Here is a 19416-nt window from a genome sequence, read left to right as displayed (position 1 = left end):
GGGGCTGAGGCTGTAAGGGCCTGAGTAATGCTCCTAATTATCCCATTATCTTATTTCCCCAATAAATCATTTATTTTCGCGGCGGGAGGGATGAGGTGCATCCATCGGCCTCGCTTCCCGCGCCGCCCGGGGAGTGAAACGGGAGGTGGCGGGTGCTGCTCCGGGCACCGCACCCCCCCGGGCACCGCACCCCCGGGCACCGCACCGCATCCCACGAGCATCGCACACCCCTTCCCAGCTCCCCCCCGCCCCCCCTCCCACCCCCGGCACCGCTCCCCGTGGGGGCACGGTCCGGGCGGCGCCGCGGCGGCGCCAGGCGCTGTCCCGGGTGCTGAAGCCACCCCCGCCGGTACCGGCGGCGCCCGAGGGTCGCGGGGAGCCGGGATCCCGGCGGAGTCACCGTTCCCCGCGTGGGCATCGTGGGCGAGGGCGGGGCGGTGAACGGGCCCCCGCGTGGGCGCGGCGGTACCGGGGGTCCCGGCGGGGCGGTGCGCGGGGTCTCGCGTGGGCGCGGCGGTACCGGGGGTCCCGGCGGGGCGGTGCGCGGGGTCCCGCGTGGGCGCGGCGGTACCGGGGGTCCCGGCGGGGAGGTGCGCGGGGTCCCGCGTGGGCGCGGCGGTACCGGGGGCCCCGGCGGGGCGGTGCGCGGGGTCTCGCGTGGGCGCGGCGGTCCCGGCCCCGCCCCGCGCAGTTTAAGAATGAACCGTGGGAAAAAACTTTGGGGGTGTGCGCGGGGACGGGATCCCTCCGCCGGGCGGGGGAGGCTCCGGGCGAGCCGCGGCACCGCCTCGGCGCGCGGCGCCCTCCGCGCGAGGGAAGAGCTCCGCAGCGCGGCGGCGCCGGGACCGCGGCGCAGCCCCGGGGACAGGGCTCGGCCCGGCGGCGCCGCCGCCCCCGGGACAGACGCGCCCGCGGCAAGATGGGCGCCCTGGCGCTGGCCCTGGGGATTTTCCACTACCTGGGGCTCTACCTGCAGCTCGGCGCCGCCTCCCGGCACCCCCCGTGGGACGCCCCGGCGGCGGGCAGCGGTGAGCGCGGGCAGCGGGCGGCGGCCGGGGTGGCGGCGCGGGATGCGGGGCTCCGGCGGCGGCTGCCTCGGAGGAGGAGGCGGGGGGCGGCTGCGTTCGGAGCGCTCCCGGGGCTCGGTCCCCCGCGGGTGCCGGTCTCCGGCCGTCTCGGCCGCGCGGGGCTGGCGGCGGGTCGGGGCGGCGCCGGGACGGGCAGCGGGACGGGTGGCGGGGAGGTCCCGGTGCCGGCGGCGGCGCTGGGCTCTGTCGCCGCGGGCAGCAGCGCGTCGCGGTCCGTCGCGCCGGCGGCTCCGGGGAGCGGAGGTCGGCCCGGCCGAGCCGGGGCTGGGCTCCGCCGCTCCCGTCCCTGGGGTCCGGGGGGGCGACCTCGGGCTCCGCCGCTGGGCTGCCGAGCCCGGAGGGGGCTTTGCACGGTCGGAGCCCGGGGGGGCTTTGCACGGTGCGTCTCCGCGCACACCCCGCGTAAGCGTGCGCATCCCCACGCACACTGCTATCCACACCGCCGTGTAAGTGTGCATCCCCGTGCACATCCCCGTGCAAGCGTGCATCCTCCTGCACGCCGCCGCGCATCGTTGTCCCCTGCTACACACAACTGGCAGCGGGAGCGACTCTCCCAGCGGTTGCTCCTCTCCCGTTCCCTGCCTGCCATAGCTCCTCTGCCCCCTCCGGTGCACGGTGGGTCGGCGGGTCGGTGGTGCAGCCCAGCTGATGTCCAGCTGGTGGCTGGGAAAGGGGAACCTCTTCCTGCAACCCACTGTGAAAGTCTGTCCTTGCACGGGGGGCAGTTTCCACCTGCGGGGTGCCAGCAGGTGACAGGAGACAGAGCCCCCTCGGAGGAGAGTACTGAGACCCTCATCGCCCTCTGTGGGGTGACACGGTTGGGTTTAAATCTGAGCCCGAGGAGTGACTGTGGGGTGCGTACTGGGTGCCCAGATCACAGTCATTCCCCTCACATGGCACCGGAGTGCCCGGTGTGTGGAGGGGAGATACTCTCTGCCCCGAGGAGCTTCCAGTCACGGGAAGCCTTGGGGCCATGGTGGTGCCGGGGAGGTGCACGGTGTCCTGCAGCGATGCGGTGCCTGGACCGGTGGGTACCTGCCTGCACGGGGAAAAGATGATCTGCCTTTGCGTTGGGGGGATAAAGGTAGGAGGGTTTCCGGACCTGCCAGCCTGGCGTGCCGGAAGGAGATGTGGGCGAAGAGCCTCCATTAGCCGCCGCTGCTCCCCTCAGAAATTCAGCAATAGGCAAATAAGTAGTGAAATGGTCGCTGTGAGGGAGCAGGGAGCAAAGGAGAAGAAATATTCTGGGAGGGCGAGTGCACTTTGGAGCCACATTCCAGCTTGCTACTACGAGCAGTTCTGCAGCAACTCACTTAATCACAACAGAAACCTTTATTAACGATACTGAAAAGCAGTGAATAAGTGGGTCATGTATAATAAGCCATTTGTGTTCAGTAGGTGAATACCAATTTGATAAAAGCTGTGTGCGCTGAAAACCTGTATAAATTGCTGTTTAGCAGATCGGAGATTGATCATTTCATTACTCGCTGGTACAGCTTTCCCTCCGCACTGTGAGAGCCTGGCGGGTCGGGGGCACGGAACAGGAGAGGGGCTGTGGCTGATAGGATGGATTTGGCGCGGCCAGCGGGGCGAGCAGGTCCTGCCAGGCTGTGCCCGCGGCAGGCAGCTTCTGGTGCTCGCCGCCATCTCTGCCCGGTGTAGGCGGCCTGGAGGAGCCTCTGCTGCACCGTGAGGGTCCGGCACAGCCCGGGAGCATGTTTGCTGTTACCTTTAACTTATCTGCAGCGGATGCAGCGAGGGAGTTGAACGGGAACAGGGTGCTCCCTGCAGGTGTTGGCAGGTGGCTGTGACCACCTCTTGGGGTGAGGGTGGCTCCCCCAGCCTGCCTCCCTGCAAGCGTGAGCGATGTCCCTCCACTCACATGGCAGCCAGGGCTCCTTGGGAGGGAAAAACTCAGTCAAAGAAAGTCCTTTTCTTGCCCCCACAGCAAAGGCTCTGTCTCCAGCAAGGATGGAGCGAGGATCGGCTCTGTCTGCCCCACTGTCCCCGGGAAAGCACCTGAGCTGCAGGATCCCTCCTCGCCATCCCTTCCCTTCCCATAGCTCTACCTCCCGCCTCTCCCCTCCTCTCTTCTCCTCTCCTCAGGCTGGTGCCTTCAATTATTCATGCCCCCCGTTGCAGACAGCCTGTGCACACTGGGCTGCTGCCATCGGCTTTCAAACCGACGCTGGCTGGGAAGCTCCAGCCGCTTTTCCATCCTACCGGCTCCCGGAGCAGGGCAGGGAGAGCCGTTCGGTGAGCAGCTTGCATTCCCAAGGAGGAGAAGCCTGGCTCCTTCTTTGCAGCGTTTGCAAGCCTTAGTGTCTCACCGTCAGTAAAGCTGCTGTTGAAGGGCTGGAGGCTGGAAGGAGCGGTGCCCCGGCTCCCCCGGGTGCTGCCCTTCTCCTTTCTCTCACACCCCGATGATTATTCTATCAATTACTTTCATAAACACTTTGCATTCTGCTGGATTTTTTTCATGCTTCCTGATGGGAATTCTCCACCCGATGTGTTTTTCCTGCTGCTGTTCGTGCAGTCATTCAACGCAATTACTTCTGACACCTCTCCTCATCAAATGTCTGTGCTTTCTTTTCCCTTGAAGAAGCTGACAGACGATGGGCCAGACACTGGGAATTATTACGTTAGGACAGTGACAGCTAATTTTAATCATAACGTTCCCGGTGAGCGAGGCAGCAAATCAAACGAACAGCCGGTGCGGCTGAGCGTGGTCCGGGAGCCGTGGGCAGCACGACGGTGTTGGGGCAGGGACCGGGGAGCCAGAGGGGGGACGGGGAGGTGGAGGCTCCGCTTTGCTCCCCACCTTCAGCAGGTGCCGCTCCAGGGGCTGGGGCCGGGTGCCCAGGCAGGGAGCCCGGATGGGTGCTCTCCCCTTTGCAGCTCCTCTAGGATTTTGGTTCATGGTGCCAGAAGGACTTACATGGCTCAGGATGGACAGCCCTTCCCAGCCCCATCCTCCAATGGCTCTGCCTGTGTCTGGGCTCCTCTCTCCCATGGCCATTTCTTCTGCCTGTGGGTTGATCTCCTGCCTGGCTTTTCCTTCCCTACAGCTCCGGCTGCGGTGGGTGCGTGGCCGGGCACTGGGGCCATTGGCTGGGCTCGGCCGCTCTGGATGCGTTGATGCCTTGCACCATGTGCTCTGCACAGAGCTGGACCAGGATGAGCCCACCAGTCATGGGGCAGGTAGAGCCGGGCAGGAGGGCACTGTGCCCGTGAGCAGTGGGGACTGCCGGCTCTGTGGGATGGGTTCCGGCACCGTGCATGGCGTGGGCTGTCAGTGCCAATGGCTTGTATTTTGGGTCCTGGGCATGAAAACCCGGGGGTGATCTCCAGGGGCATGAGGGGGCTGATCTCCAGTGGACCTGAGCTCCTGTCTGCCCCATCCCGATTCCTGCCTGCTGCCAGGTGCCCTGCCTGCTGGGAATCATCCCCTGGCGGACACCAGCACCACAGCGTGTGGCGGCTGAAGGATGGCTGCACGGCACTGCCGAGGGTCCCACCGGGAGCCGTCGTAACAGGCCATTTTAGGTTTTTGCTACTTAGACTATCAAATAACTGCTCCTCCTCATTCCCCTCTGGAGGGAATTGTCTGAGAAGCACCATTCCCCAGGAGCCAGCTGGAAACAGCGAGTCCCTTTGCCTGGGGAAAGCTCCTCGTAGCCTGGGCTGGGCGGGGGGAGGATTCTCACCGCTGGTGTCTCTTCTGCTGTGGTGGTAAAACCCGGGCGGGGGGAGGCTGCTGGGAGGGCAGGAGCTGGGGGAGCAGCCCAGCTGTAGTGGTTCACTGTTAGAAATACTCACAGGTTTCAAGGTTAATTCCAGCTCCCTGGCAAGGTGAGCTCTGGTCTGATCACAATTACCGAATTAGCTGTTTTTTTGTTTTGTTTTGTTTTGATTTTAATTTATGCTGCAAATTTGAGCTAATTCTGCTGCTAATATGACAGTAAATAGGAGCAGAGAAATGGCGCTCTCGTCCCCAGCGTGCTGGTGGGAGCCCTCCCGTCCCTGGTCGGCATTCGTGGCGCTCCAGCCTGATGCTTCCCTGGGAAAGGGCAATTGGAGGATTGCCAGTGGTGCCGGGGTCGGGCTGTGAGTGACTTGGCACTGGCTGGGTTCTCCCTGGGCCGGCACCCGCTGGCAGAGCCGGGACCTGCCTGAGTGGGTCTGTGGCCGGATCCATCCCGGACACCAGCCCTGGCCCTCGTTCCGTCCCTGCCGGCCTCTCGCTGCCGCAGCCCTTTGCCCCGGCACAGCTGCTGGAGCGGGAGCTGCCTGCCTTGCTCTCGCCGGTGACGCCGGCTGCCGCGCCGCGGTGTTTATGCACCGCTTTGTGGCCGTGATGTGTTTTTGGTGACCCGGGGTCAGCATCCCTGCTCGAAGGCTTGTCAGGAGGAGATTCATTCACAGATGTTAATGGGTAGATGGGAAGAGGAGGGAGGTTTTAGCCCAACCTGCGCAGCGCACGCCAGCAATGCTCATGTCCCCACCGTGGGGACAGCGTGGGCCCGGCACAGCCAGCGTGGTGGAGCAGTACCCGGGCTTCTGCTCCAGGTCCATCCAGGGGGATGCCTCCTGTGCCTTCTGGTCTCCTGGGGTGACTCCTGCATGGGCAGCCTGCGCTGAGGGGTGGAGGGGCCCTGTGGCTCTCAGGAGGGTCCATCCCTCCCTGGGTTACTGCCCGGTGCACATGCTGGGATGTGCCACAGGGACCTTTGCTGCCGGCTGGACATCGGTGCCTCTGCAGCCAAGACTGTCCCTCTCCATCAGCCGGGGGGAACGGGGGCACCTGGGGAGGGGAGGGCACCATCGGCTGCAGTTGCTGTCAGATGCCTTTGTTTTTCCTGCAGCGGTGCAGGTGCACAGGGTGGTGCAAACCCAGCGGGTCGGGAGCCAGTCCTTCACAGGGGACAGGGTTTGTGCGGACTTGCCAGCGGAGCAGGATCAGGACCAGGCCCTCAGCAGCCATCCCCGGGGAGGGCTGAGCGCTGCCAGCAGCCCCGGCGCCAAGCTGGAGAGTGTGGGGATGTAGGGGGGGCAGGGGGGAACGGCTGTCTCGGCAGCTCTGCAGGGTCCTCTCCGGGGGAACTCCACACACACCGTTGGCAGTCGGCAGGGAGGGAGCAACTCCGCTTTCCTGGCAGTGCTGCCTGCTTTCTCCTGCCTCTTCTTCTGCCCCGGGGTGGTGTGGGTGGCCCTGGTGGCACCTGGTGGCAGGGAGCCGGTATGAGAACGGTGCAGGCGGGTGGTGATGGCAGCACCGACCTGCTGGTATCCTTGGCAGGTCTGGGTGCTGGTGGGGACCAGCTCTCCTGAATGCAGCCTGGGGGGCCGAGCTGTCGATGGGATGCGGCTGCTGACATGGCTTGGGGCCAGGATCCATCTGAACTGCCAGGGGCATGCTCTCGGCTGGGGTTAGGGGCTCCAGGGTCCCAGGGCCGTGGTGGCCACATCCAGAGCTGGTTCCCTTCCTGCCGTGTCTCATGACACACTGCTGTTGCTGGGGTGCGGGGAGGGGGCCGCCGAGGGAGCAGACGATGGGAGTGCGAGGCTCAACCGTCAATTAGTCCTCCGAGTGTCTTGACTCACCGAACTGTAATAAACCGTGAATTATGACTGGGAGCTTTGTGAAGGGAAGAATAAGCCACACTCGATCACAGCCCACAGCATAACAGTGGCAGCCGGAGGGGAGGGACAAGGGGTGGCAGAGGCTGCTCCGACAGCACTATCCTATACCCACCTGCCCAGGGAACCTCCTGCTGCCCTGGGGCCAGGGGCTTCTCAGCCTCCCCCAGCCTCTATCCCTGCCTGGAGCAGGACGGAGCCAGCCCCTGGTGAGGCAGAGAAAGAAGCATCCGATTGACCAGTGCTGCAATGGTTCGGTGGGGTAAATAACTCACAGAGCAAGCGCGAGCACTAACTGGGTGATTAACATGCATTTGCAAATGTCCAATACATATTTAATCGCCCTCCAATACATGTTTACACAAACGTTAACCTGTCTTCGTGCCCGCATCGCTGTTTAAGCCGTGGCCATCCCAGCAGCCGGCGGTTGGTGCCTTGTGTGGGCCATTGTGCACTGTGGGCAAAGCCATCACAGCTCCTTGCAGGGCTCCACCAGAACCGGCAGGGTCCTGGCCAGGCTCCCGGGGGGGCTGCGTGCCCCACAAGGCGGGGATGGGGGGAGTTGCTAGGGGACAGGGCAGGGTTTGGGCAGGTCATTTCCAGGCACCCAGGGGGATGCACAGCTTGGCTTTGCCCCTGGTATGGGGTGAGTGGGGGCCCCCCCCTTGCCCGCTGGCTGCCGGCAGCCCTCCTGCCTGCGCCGAGCAGGGGCCGTGGTGATGAATCCCGCCCGCCGTGGGGAGGGAGCACGGCAGCCTGTATATCTCCGGTTTATGAGAGCACCAAGCTGTCCCAGCAGGCGTTTTCAATTTCGTTTATCTGTGTTTCCCCATTGAGTTCATTTTATTTCCCCTGATTTTTGTTTCCTGGAAGATTTATTGATCCTGATTTTCTCAGTTTATGACAGGTAGCAGGCCATAAAGCACGCGGAGCAGTCAGCCCATCACCGGCCCCCTCCCTTGCGCTGGGAGGACGCGGCACCAATGTCAGCGGTGGGGAGAGGGATGGTGCTGGGCGATGGGGGGGGCAGGGGGCCGGGGCACTGGTCGGCTCTGGTGGCTTGGCTCTCCTTGTCCCTGCAGATGGTGTTGATGGGAGCGGGGTCTGGGCAGCTCGGCCGCCCCCAAGCAGAGTCCGTGCCCATCTGTGGGGCTGCTCATGGCTGGGGGCTGCCCGGGGCGGGGGGGCAGATCTCCTCTGCCCAGGTCCCTGCATCGGAGCCCGTCTCTGCCGCATCGCCTCTGCCCAGATGGCCAGGATCCATGGTGTCCATCGGGGAGCACATGTGGTGCCGCTGGAGGGATGGGCACCAGTCCCTCTGTCCCTCCCCAAAGGTGGCCCCTCCTGATGGCCCCATGGTGGGGGGCTTTGCTTGCCCCCCCCCACGCTGCCCTAGTGCCCCTCTGCCACCACCATGACCCCCCTTCTGGTGGGCCTCAGGAGGGTCCCCAAACTGCCCATCATTTCCAGAGGCTGTTCTGAAGCTGCCAGTGCGCTGCCTGAGCATGGGGCAGGACCGTAACAGCCCTGATTAAAGCAATTCTTTATTTCACTTTGGCCAGCAGCTGCCAGTCTGGGCACCTTTGCTTCTGTGTCTGCCACCCACTCGGGGTGGGGGGGCCAGGTTTGGCTGATACTTGGTTTGCCTGGTCACAGACCAGTGCACGGGAGGGACGGTGCCCAGCAGACATGGCTGTGCTGGGGCTGAGCCGGTCACAGAGCTGGTGACACTGTAAAAAGCACAGTTAAATGCTCATGCTGTAGTTCAGCCGCTCTGCAAACATCTGAGCTCTCGGCTTCCCCAGCGGGGTCTGGCTCCAACAGCCCACCCGGTACCGACCGCCATCCCCGACCTGTGCAAAGGACAGACCAAGGGACTTGATGACACTGGTCATTCGTTCCTGCAAACACCGAGCCCTGAGGTAGGTGCCTCTGCCTCCTCCTCGCCTCACCAAAGTGCTCCTTCCCCAGTGATTCAGCCCTGGCTCTCCCCGGTGGCTCTCGCAGTGAAAGGGTTTCGTTCCTCTCCCGGGACCTGCCATCCTCCTCCGTCAGACCCTGCTTATTTTTCAGCGGAGGCAGGAGAGATGAACCATCCCCTGAGTATCTCCCTTCTCTCGCTGACCCATCACACAGAGTTTCTCTCTCTGTCTGTCCATCTGTCTCTCATCTCGCATCTGCTCTGTCCTGCTGATGGTGGCAGATGCATCCATCCCTATCTCGCCACCCCCTCCCAGGCTCCGGGTGCTCTGCCCAGGACGTGGTTACCTGCAATTATTAGAAGCCTTTATTGCTTTTCCCTGTAATATATCAAATCATAGAATCATAGAATGGTTAGAGTTGGAAGGGACCTTAAAGATCACCGAGTTCCAACCCCCCTGCCATGGGCAGGGACACCTCCACTAGAGCAGGTTGCTCAAAGCCCCATCCAGCCTGGCCTTAAACACTTCCAGGGATGGGGCAGCCACAACTTCCCTGGGCAACCTGTTCCAGTGCCTCACCACACTCACAGTAAAGAATTTCTTTCTGGTATCTAGTCTAAATCTCCCCTCTTCCAATTTAAAACCATTACCCCTTGTCCTGTCACTACATCTCCTGACAAAGAGTCCCTCTCCGGCTCTCCTGTAGTCTCCCTTCAGATATTGGAAGGCTGCTATGAGTCTCCCCGGAGCCTTCTCTTCTCCAGGCTGAACAACCCCAGATCTCTCAGCCTGTCAATGATCTCGCCCAGCTGAGAAGCAGTGAGGAGGTGACCCATGTGCTTCCAGCCCCAGGCTGCCTGGCTCGCTGGGTCTTGCTCACCTGAAGCTCATCCATACTTGGGAAGTGGAATCCTGGGGGATGAGCTTTCCTGACACCTCTCCTGGGCTATCCACCACTCTCGTGGTGTCATGTGGGACTGTCCTGTTGTGATTCTGGCACTGGGGACCGTGCTGGCCACCGGCTGCCCCTTGGTTGGGGTGTCCCGGGGTGGCTTCTGGGGCCAGGGGGGACAGCACAGCCCAGTGCCCACACACTTGGCACAGGGACCCTGGGGTGGGAAACGGGGATGGAGGGGGAGGGAAGCGAAGCAGAGGAGGGGAATGAAGGGCTGGGATGTGCAGGGAGGGAGGTACCAGCCTCACCTTTCCTCCTGCTGTCAGACTTTATTGTCCATCTGTCCGTCCCTCTTTCGTGGGATGGTTTATGGACTGTCTGTTTGGAGTTTCCAGCTTGTCACTCACAACCGCTGTGCTGGGGAAGTGGGGAAGGGCTGGGCATGGGGAGGGGGAAGGGGGCCAGGGTGGGGAAGGGTCAGGCGTGGGGAGGGGGTTGGGGTCCCGGAGACAGCAGTGGGGTCTGTGGTCCCTAGGGATGCTGTGGGAGGGGGCTCCTTGGGCAGGGGCTGCCGTGGGTCCAGCAGGTCCATCAGCAGGACCTGCCCTCCTTTGGATACACTTTGAGGTGGCCAAGCCCTGGGGTTAATTAAAACATACGCTTCCCAATTAAAATCAGAAAGAAAGCAGGCGCTTGATTCAATCAAGCCTTTTCTCTGCTCGTCTGCCAAATTCCCGTCTGTGGGAGCAGATTTTAATTGTGTTCAGAGTAATTTGGACACGGCTGGAGTCCTCAGGCCACCGCCCTCACCCCTGCTCCACACGCCTGACCAGCGCTGTGGGGTCCCAGGGGGCTGGAGCGGGGTCTGCCAGGACCCTCTGGCTTTGGCCATCACCCTGCCATCAGGAATCCTGTGGAGCAAAAGACCGATCCTGGTCCACAGCTGGGAAACATGTGGGCAAGTGTTGGGTCATGGCTGGAACTAACGGCCCCGGCACGGCCACCGCAGGAGCACGGATGAGCCCTTTGCCGCTTGCCGAGGGGCAGCCAGCACCGGGCAGCGATGGACCCTCCTGCTCTTCCCACAACCCTCGACCACCAGAGGTGTTCCCTGGCCCGGGATTCCTGCTGCTCTCCAGCACAGAGCCAGAGAGCTGCTGGTGCCGGCATCCCAGGCAAACGGGGGTGCAGGAGCCATGCTGGGAACCCCGCTGGGAGATCCGGTCTTGTTAAACCCTTATGTTGGGTATTTCCCTCGGTTCCCCTGCTAAGATGGATTAAAGGAAAGCGATAAGTATATGGGATTTCCATGCATCCAGAGGGACGGGGAGATATTAAAGGTATTAACTTTTCCGTCTGGGCTGATAATAATTTGTTTTCAGAGAGGATCAGGGCTTGGCGAGAAGCCCCGGGGAGCTGCGTGCTGCTCCTGGTGGGATGCGTGTCCCGGGGGGGCTCCGATGGCACCGGAGGGACCTGCATGGTGGCTGTGAGCTGGCAGCACCGGGGGCATGAGGTGGCTGGTGAAGATGGGTGGGCACAGGGCACCCGGTGCAGATATAGCGGGACCCTGACCCAGGCTCTGTGGCCAGTCCGGGACAGGCGGGACTGGCCGGCCCCATGCTGGAGCAGATTCCAGCTGGACCAGGTTCATCCCGGTGCTGCTGCCAGCCCCAAAGCGATGCTCCTCGGGTGGTGGAGACAGGGCAGGTGGTCCCCACGCCACGCAGCCCCTGCCTCCCTCTGTGGCCAAAGTGGCACCAGGGGGGTGCGGGGAGTCTGGTAGCCCCGGGCTCAGCCTTGCTGGCACCGGTGGCTCAGCCCCTGTCCCTGTGCCGTGCTGGGGAGAAGCCGTCACAGATTGTGACAATAACATTTGCTGGTGACCTGCACGCTGGGGCCGTCTTTACAGAGGAACAATAATCTCTCCAGAGGAGATGAAAAGAATTCTAATTACATCTCCGAACAATATTTGTTTTGAGCGAGGAAAGCAAACCATATGGCATGTGGGAGACTGTTTGGGGGCCGCATTAAACAAGGATTTGTTTTTCATTTATGCTCTGATCTAAGCGGAGATGCGATCATGCTTTATTTATTTATTACACCTCGGAGGCACACGGGGTCCCATGCTTACCCTGGGGCAGAGGTCCCGGGGGACGGCGTGGGAGTAGGGGGGTCCAGAGGCTCCTGCTCCCTCCCTTCCCTCCAACTGCTCCTTTCAAAATGCTGGGGGGGGGTCAGACTGCTCTGCCATGGCCAGGGAGGGGGTACTGATGTGGGCGAGGGGCAGCCAGGAATGGGGGGGGGCGGAATCCACCTGTGTGGCAGAGACCTGTCCCCTTCGCTGAGGGTGCCGGGTCTATTTGGCTGGGGAAGGGTTCGGGCACTCCTGGTGACCCTGCTCATGTGGCTGGTGGTATTGTCCCTCACCGGGGTGGTGGCACGTCCCCGCAGGCATCCACAGCCCCCTCGCTCTGTCTCCTGCAGCCCTCTTCACCGAGACCCCCCACGACATGACGGCCCAGGCGGGCGAGGACGTGGAGATGGCGTGCTCCTTCCGAGGCAGCGGCTCCCCCTCCTACTCCCTTGAGATACAGTGGTGGTATGTCCGCAACCACAAGGACTGGACGGACAAACAGACATGGGCTTCCAACCAGGTAATGCCCCTCATCCTCCCCCTCCGGCAGCAGCACTGAGGGGCAGAGCCCTTCCCCATGCTCGCCTGGGGGTCTTTGCTTGCAGCAGCTGGTGGGGCGCAGGGGGGACCCCATCCCACAGCAGTGTCCCCAGCGCTGACTGGACCTGCAGACAGCAGGGTCTCGCTCCCCTCTGCTCCGTGCTTGCGGGGAGAGCAGAGTCTGGGGGGCCCAGGCCCACTCATGGGGTGGACAGTGTCCGGCTGCACCGAGGATGCTCGGAGGCACGGGGCCAGCGAGGATGGATTGTCCTGGCCGCCCTTCCCAATTAGCCGAGGGCCACGTGGCCCATCCCCTGGGACTGATCCCAGAGGCTTTGTCTTTGTGCTTGTGCTTTCTCCCATCTCATCACGAATCCGTCCCCTTGCATCCCTCCCCGCATCCTCCGCCCCTCCTGCCCTCCCTTGTTTTCCCCATTTCCGCGTGTATCGGTCTCGGCAAACAGCTGTCTCTTTATTTCTCTTTCTGTTCACACAGAGATAAGGGCCAAATAATGGGAAGGCAGCTTTAGGTATTTTAATGAGCCGTTATTATTGTGTCTTTGGCAGAGCTGCTACTGGTATTACCATAAATTGAGAGAAGCGTTGGGGAAGTGCTGCCGCTCAGGAGCACTGCTGGGGGGGGGTGGTCAGGGGGGCTGCGGGGGTGAGGGGTGGCAGGGCGAAGGGTGGTGGGGATGCCTGGTGTGGGGAGCGGGCTGCGTGGTGCAGTGGGGAGCCCCCGTGCCTGGGCTCCGGTGCTGCCAGTGGCTGCCAGAGGGGACACAGGCTGCTGCCCAGTTTGCCAGCGGATTTGGGAATATTTATGGTAATCGGGGCAGGTGCTGGCTGTGAGGGGGCCGGGGTTGCTGGGGACAGGGGTCACTGCCACAGCGGTGATGCTGTAGTGAGAGGGGCTCTGTCCCCCAGCCCCAGGTCACGGGGAGCACCTGCTGATGGAGCCAAGCTGCAGCAGGGACCCACGGATGAGCACCCTGTGTCCCCCCAGCTGCCATGGTGCTCCCGTGCTGCTGTTCCCTCCCCTTCCCGGCTGCCCCGTGTGGCTCCCATCTGCCCTGGGTGCCTAGCTTTGCTGGGACTGAGCCCTTCTCCCTTCTCCCTCCTCCTCCTCACTTGGGGCAGCCATCCCGGGGGTGGGCAGGGATCTGGTGGGTTCCTGCCTGCTCCCAGCCAAGCTGATGGTTTCTCTTCCTTCTCTGGTCTCCCTCCCCATCTCGATCTTCCCCACAGCTGAAAGCATCACCGCAGGAGGAGCCTGGGAAGGACGCGACAAAAATAAGCGTGAGTTTGGCTAATGGTTCTTGCAGGGGCTGCGGTGGAGGGCTCGGCTGGAACGTTTCCCTGCGGTGCCAGCACTCAGCGTTGCACGGAGCTGGGGCGGGTGGGAGGGTCTTCTGGGGTTTGTGTCTCTGTGGGGTGCCCCGGAGGAGGTGTCCTGGGAGGTGAGGGGGGAACTGGGAGGCAGTGGGGATGTGTGCTGGTCCTGCCGGGCGCTGCTATGCCGTGGGCTGGCAGCACTGGGATGGGTGGGCTGGATCCTCCCCAGCTCGGTGCTGGGAGCAGCCAGCACAAGGGGCAGCTGCCCCTCTCCCCCCACCAGGACTGGGGGTTGCAGCCTGGACCCTGAGCCCCGTCCGGCTCCTGTTGGCATCCGAGGGACAAATTTATGCTAAAGAGAAAATAATCTAATTTAGTCACCGGATTAGCATCCCAAAGCCATTTAGGCTCACGTGAACAGAATGAGGAGACACTTATCAGTTAAATAAAATAAACGCTCTTGGCCTCTTGCTGTCAGGATTGTGCCCCCCCCCTCCCCCCCACTGTCACTGGCCCTCCCCACCTCGGGGGGCTCTGCATTTGGGGGTGCCACAGAAACTGAGCAATATTGGAAAGGTCTTCCCACTGTCGCTCCTGCAGCCTCTTCTGGCTCTTCCATTTTTCCCTCGCTGAGTTAGCAATGGGGCTTACCAGGCACCTGTGGCTCCTCGGGGCCAAGTGGCCCCGGTGCCCAAGAGCAGTCCTTCTGCCCGAGTCCCATCCCTGGGAAATGACGGAGAGTCATTTACAAGGGGGGAAAATGCCAGGAATCTTCACAATGGAGGGCATTGCCTCTCATCTCCCGTCTGTGGGGATCAGCGTGTGTAAATTCTCTGCTGGTAATGACTCCCTCATGGGGACCATACCTCCTTTGATCTGTTCATGTTGTGGCTTCCGAGGTTTCAGCCCTGTTTGTCACCATTCCTGTGATGGGGCACCATGATGCACCCACAATCCATGTCCAAACTCCAGCAGATGCCTTCAAACTCCTCGCTGGGGTGCTGTGGCTTGCTGCCCCATGAGCAGAGGCTGCTGCCAGGGTGGCCAGAGCCCCTGGGGACGATGATGCCCGCCACGGGCAACAGGACCCGGCAGGAATCTTTGCAAACCACTGCTTGCATGGCCCGGGAGTGCTGCTGGACCCCCCCCTGTCCCACCCCAACACCGCTCTTAGTGCACAGCGCTTTGCCCCTCTGTGAGGATGGTGGGGTCCTGATGCCAACCAGGTGCCACGGGCAGTTTCCAGCTGGGGACTGGTGGCCAAATCCTGTGCTGGGCAAGGACGTGTGGCCGGGAGCTGGTGGGTGCTGTTAGAGCCAAGGGAAGGCAGGTCCCACGGCACGACCAGCGCAGCTGCACGGAGCCTGGACGGGGCGGCAGGAGGGGCCAAGGTGGGTGCTGGGGCTGCGGAGCCGTCCCGGGGCCAGCCCGCCCGCTCAGCTCGGCCGTTGCATTTTTCAGCATAATTAGGCGGTTAATTGCATGCTGGAATGTAATCGATGCGTGTGCATGGGTAACCAGGATTTATTTTGAAGCGCTTGGGGTGCGACGCTTCTGCCATCTCCTCCAGATTAAGCCAGCAGGGAGAGGCTTGAGTTTTAAACCTTTTTGTTGTTGTTGTTGTTGTTGTTATTTTAAATGTCCTTGATTATAAAGTGTTTACTGAATGGAGGAGATAAATGAACACAGGCGAGACACCCCCACGAGCGGTTCTGGTAAAATGTGCGTTACAGCCACGGAGGCAATTGACTGAGAACAAACGGCAGCGTCAAACAATGCGAGACGATGTAAATCAGATGCAGAAACCACCGCGTCAGGCACCCCCTTGGCCATTTTTTATCCACCAAAACACACTTGGTGCCCGAGGGTGCCGGCACCGGCTCTACCCGGAGCCACTGCGCTGTGCAGGGACTCAGAGAGGGAAACTGCCGCTGCCCTTTGCTGTGTGCTAGCAAACGTGATGGGTCTGGATTTATTTTTTTCCCCTCTTGAATTCTTTAAACCCTCTGTTTTGCTGCCGAGCAGTGGTATGTTGCAGGGCTGAGCTGGGGCTGGGCACCGCCATGGCCGTCTGTCTGTCCCAACCCACACGGGGGTCTCTCCGCCGGTTCCCGTGGGGCAGCAGGTGCTGTCACTGCCCTGCCCAAGCCTGTGAAGCTGTGAGTGTTACGACTGGTGATAGAATTATCCTTCCTGCTCATAACCGAGCCGCAGGCTGAGGCTCAGTGACCTGCTGGGCACCTGCTCCATGGCCACCGGTGACACCAGCAAATTGGGGGTTTCTTTTATTAGTTCTACATTTCCCAGCCATTAATTTCCATAAGTGACTTCTTGCTCTTCCAACACAAAGGGTTTTTTTTTTTTTTGGAGCTCCTTTCCCGTGATGGTCTCGGTGCCCTGGCACTCTCACCCCAGGGCTGGCAGCTCGCTTCCCTCCCTCCCTCCCCACAGCACCCCCCACCCCGTCTTGGGCACAGCTTGGGGCCTGCCTTGTCCTGTCCTCCCCGGACCCCTATTCCCAGCACTTCAGGATGGGTGCATGTGGGCTCTGAGCAGCCCCAGAGCCACTCATTGGGGTGGCCCTGGTCACAATGTGCGGCACTGGCCACCTCTCAGCAGCCCATGGTGTGCAGGGTGGCCAAACGCAGCTGCTCCCGTGTCCTCACGTGTGTCACGTGCGCTCTCATGTGCTCGCGTGTGCTCACGTGTGCCTGTGTGTGAAGGCACTGACTGCCCCGGTGCCTGTGGTAGCTCAGGGTCCCCGTCCCCGCGCTGCTGCCCGCATTTCGGCTCTGCCTCTTGGGCCGGGAGTTTGCGGCTCTTTGGTTGTGGCTCCCAGCCCCGTTTCTAAACACCATAAAATCTTCAGCTAACAAATGCAGCGGCAAGTAGAAAAATGGCCTTTGCCATCCAGTGTGATTATAGGGAACAGAGCCAGGGGCCTCGGGGTGGGTTATAAATCTGATTTATTGACCCAGCCCAACAGCAGCCGCAGCTCTGGCTAGTGAGTAAGTCTTAAATTTCATTGGGTGATAAATACTGAGAGCGAATCAATTTGGTAGAAAAGCTAATTAGCTGGCGTGGTTCCGCATCGATCTCCGAGCCCCGCGTGGCCGGGTGTGCACCAGGGACTCCATCATCCCGTGGTCCAGGGCTGGGGCTGGAGTACCCTCATACCTGTTGTCCAGCTTTGCCCAACTTCGCCATGTGGCTGGGGCACAGCGTGGTGGTATGCAATGAGGGGTGGGACTGACCCGGGTGTCTGGGTGTCCTGGGGGCCGCCTGACCCCCTGTCTGCCCCACCGCAGGTGGTGAAGGTGGTCGGCAGCAACATCTCCCACAAGCTGCGGCTGTCGCGGGTGAAGCCGGCGGACGAGGGGACGTACGAGTGCCGGGTGATCGACTCCAGCGACGGCAAAGCGCGGCACCACAAGGTGAAGGCATACCTGCGGGTGGAGGCGGCGGGGGGCATGGGGCACCCCCAGGACACCCAGCTGCGGGGCGCCCCGCTGCTGGACCCCGCCGCGCCGGGCTCAGCCCACGCGCATCACCATCACCACCACCACAAAGCCGGGAAGGAGCTGAAGAAGCGCTCGGTGGACGCCTCCTGCGTGCTGTAGGCAGGCAGTGCCGGCGGGATGCTGGAGCCCCCCGCCGCCCCGGACTCAGCGGAGCCATCGAGGGTCCCGTGCCCCCTGCCAGAGACTGGCCCCACCACCCCATCGTGCCCACCGACCCCCACCGCCTCCTTCTCCTGTCGGTCACCGCCGGCTCGGTTTCTTCCCCAGCCCTGGAGCGCAGCGGTGTCAGAGCTCGGTGTGGGAGCAGGACCATATCCGTGCTGGGGGGGCATCGGTGGGACTGTGCCCAGGGCCAGGGCATACACCCACACATGGTGGTCCCCATCTCCACTGGTCCCATGCAGGGGGTACCCCGCTGCTTGCTGCCACCTGCGGTGCCACAGGCCACGTTGTGCCCAGCTTTGTGTGTCCGGTGGAGGACCCCCCCTGCCCGTGGGACCCTCCCCACCCTCCCTTGTGCTTTGCAGAACCACCCGTCAGTTCCCGTAGGAGGCCCAGTTTAGTTGCTCCCTTCCAGCCCCGCAGTGCATATATATAAGTTCCATCATCCATCTTATAGGCTGTGTATATTGCCTCTCCCTGCCCCTGCCCGCCCCAAAACCACCCACGCACGTCGAGGCCTGAGCTCAGCAGAGGAAGGACACGGCACGCTCCCGGCACGCTCCGGGCACACTGCTGGCATGCTCCCAGCACACTCCTGGCATGCTCCCGGCACAGCAGTGGTGCTGCGGGATGTGCTGTGGCATCACCCAGGCAGGCAGCTGCCCGCGGTCCGTGTGTGCCCCAGGGAGCCGTGCCATCGGAACTGGCCCGCTTTCACCCATTTCTGCTCCCGGCCCTTTGCATTTCATGGAGGAAGAGGAGCTCAGCCATCAGCTCCGGCTGCCCTCGCTCTGTCCCCGCTGCCGGTACGGCTCTCGGTTCCCCGCTCCCGGCCGAGCTCCCCTTCCTCCTGCGCCATGGCACCACGCCACCCCAGGCAGGGTCCGGCTCACGGGCTCCTGTGTCACAGTGCAAATGGCAGAGCCCATCCACTGTGCCCCCTCGGGTAAACACCACCACTGGGGACGGGGCCACGGGGAGGGAGAGGGGGGTCCCAGGTCTCCCCCGTCCGGGTGCCGGGCGCTGCTCCCCTGCCGCCGCTCGCCCTCGCCGCCTCGCCTGCCGCCACCAGACCTGCTGCAGCTAATAAAGCTCTTTAAACGAAGCCTCTGTGAGTCTGTGGTGTCTCTCCCTGGCACAGCGAGGGGACATGGCTTTGGCACTGTTTTGGCTAAAAAGGGGGCACAGCTGGGGCTCCCCCCAGGGGCTGCTGGGCTGGGTCTGGGTGAGGATGGGGATGAGGATGAGCATCATCACCTACAGCTGAGGGCTCAGAGCATTTAAAAGCTGCAGCTGGGGAGGTCCCTGACCTGTCTGGGAGTTGGGATGATGCCATCCTGTGGGTGTAGGATACGGCTGGGTCTCAGGTGAGAGGGGGCTGCCCCACACCCTGGCCATGGGGCGCTGGGTGCAGCGGGGGGGCTGGGTGGGCTGCTGGGGGTCTGGCCCCTCTTTGTGCTGTCACATGCCAGCTTCAACCCCTTCCTGTGTGTGTGGAAGAAAGGCCTCACCTCTGGCTAAGAGGGAGGTTGGAGTCCCCAAAGTGGGGGTGCTGGCTGCCCCCCGGGGCTGGACTCTGCCCCATAGCAGGAGGGGAGCTCCCAGCACTAGCAGCGCCTGGCTCGGCCCCAGCTGCCAGGAGTACCCCGGCTGCTTTGCAGCTTATTAATCCCCGGAGCTCCATAGCACTCACCTCTCGCTTTGCTGATATGAAGCGATTTGTCATGTGTTAGAGTAACAAAAGCAAAAGCCGCTGGCCCGGTGTCAGCCAGCGCCGGCGGCAGAGGAAGGGCATAGTGTGGCTGGTGACCACGGGATGCGGCCAGAGCCAGGCTCTCCTTTGCCACCCACTGTGGCTCTCACCTGCGGAGCCACGGTCTCAAGGGAGCAAAAGGCACAGGAGCCTGTAAACACGCAGGGTGCTTCGTCAGGAGAGAAATATTAAGCAGTGGCAGGGCAAGGGGGGGGCTGGTGTTGGAAATGCTGCTTTGCCGTGAGCAAGAAGAACCGCTGTGCCGTAGCTCTCCCCAGCGGAGCCGCGGGGGCTTGTGCTGCCCTCGGATGCTCCTTGTCAGGGAACTGTATCACTTGGGGAGAGGAGAGGGAGCAGGAGGCATTGGCCACCGGCGCAATAAAAAACAGCCTAGAGAGGAGGAAAGCGAAGAGCAGGAGCTGC

The 19416-nt window shown here is 62.3% G+C and overlaps 1 protein-coding gene across 1 annotated transcript; it reads left to right on the top strand.

Moving 5' to 3' along the window:
* The first annotated feature begins 919 nt into the window (after window positions 1-919).
* On the top strand, window positions 920-17177 carry VSTM2L (V-set and transmembrane domain containing 2 like). The gene is made up of 4 exons (XM_074157525.1): window positions 920-1028; window positions 12033-12202; window positions 13471-13521; window positions 16866-17177. Exons 1-4 carry the CDS (start codon window positions 920-922, stop codon window positions 17175-17177), a joined length of 642 nt encoding a protein of 213 aa, XP_074013626.1.
* The last annotated feature ends 2239 nt before the right edge of the window (window positions 17178-19416 follow it).

This window comes from Numenius arquata, chromosome 12 (assembly GCF_964106895.1).
Source record: "Numenius arquata chromosome 12, bNumArq3.hap1.1, whole genome shotgun sequence".
Lineage (NCBI taxonomy): Eukaryota > Metazoa > Chordata > Aves > Charadriiformes > Scolopacidae > Numenius > Numenius arquata.
This window is presented reverse-complemented; position numbering and strand designations above follow the sequence as displayed.

Coding starts and splice junctions, on each gene's coding strand:
- VSTM2L (XM_074157525.1), top strand. CDS start 920: ATGGGCGCCCTGGCGCTGGCCCTGGGGATTTTCCACTACCTGGGGCTC. Junction 12,203..13,470: donor AGACATGGGCTTCCAACCAG/GTAATGCCCCTC, acceptor TCTTCCCCACAG/CTGAAAGCATCACCGCAGGA. Junction 13,522..16,865: donor AGGACGCGACAAAAATAAGC/GTGAGTTTGGCT, acceptor GCCCCACCGCAG/GTGGTGAAGGTGGTCGGCAG.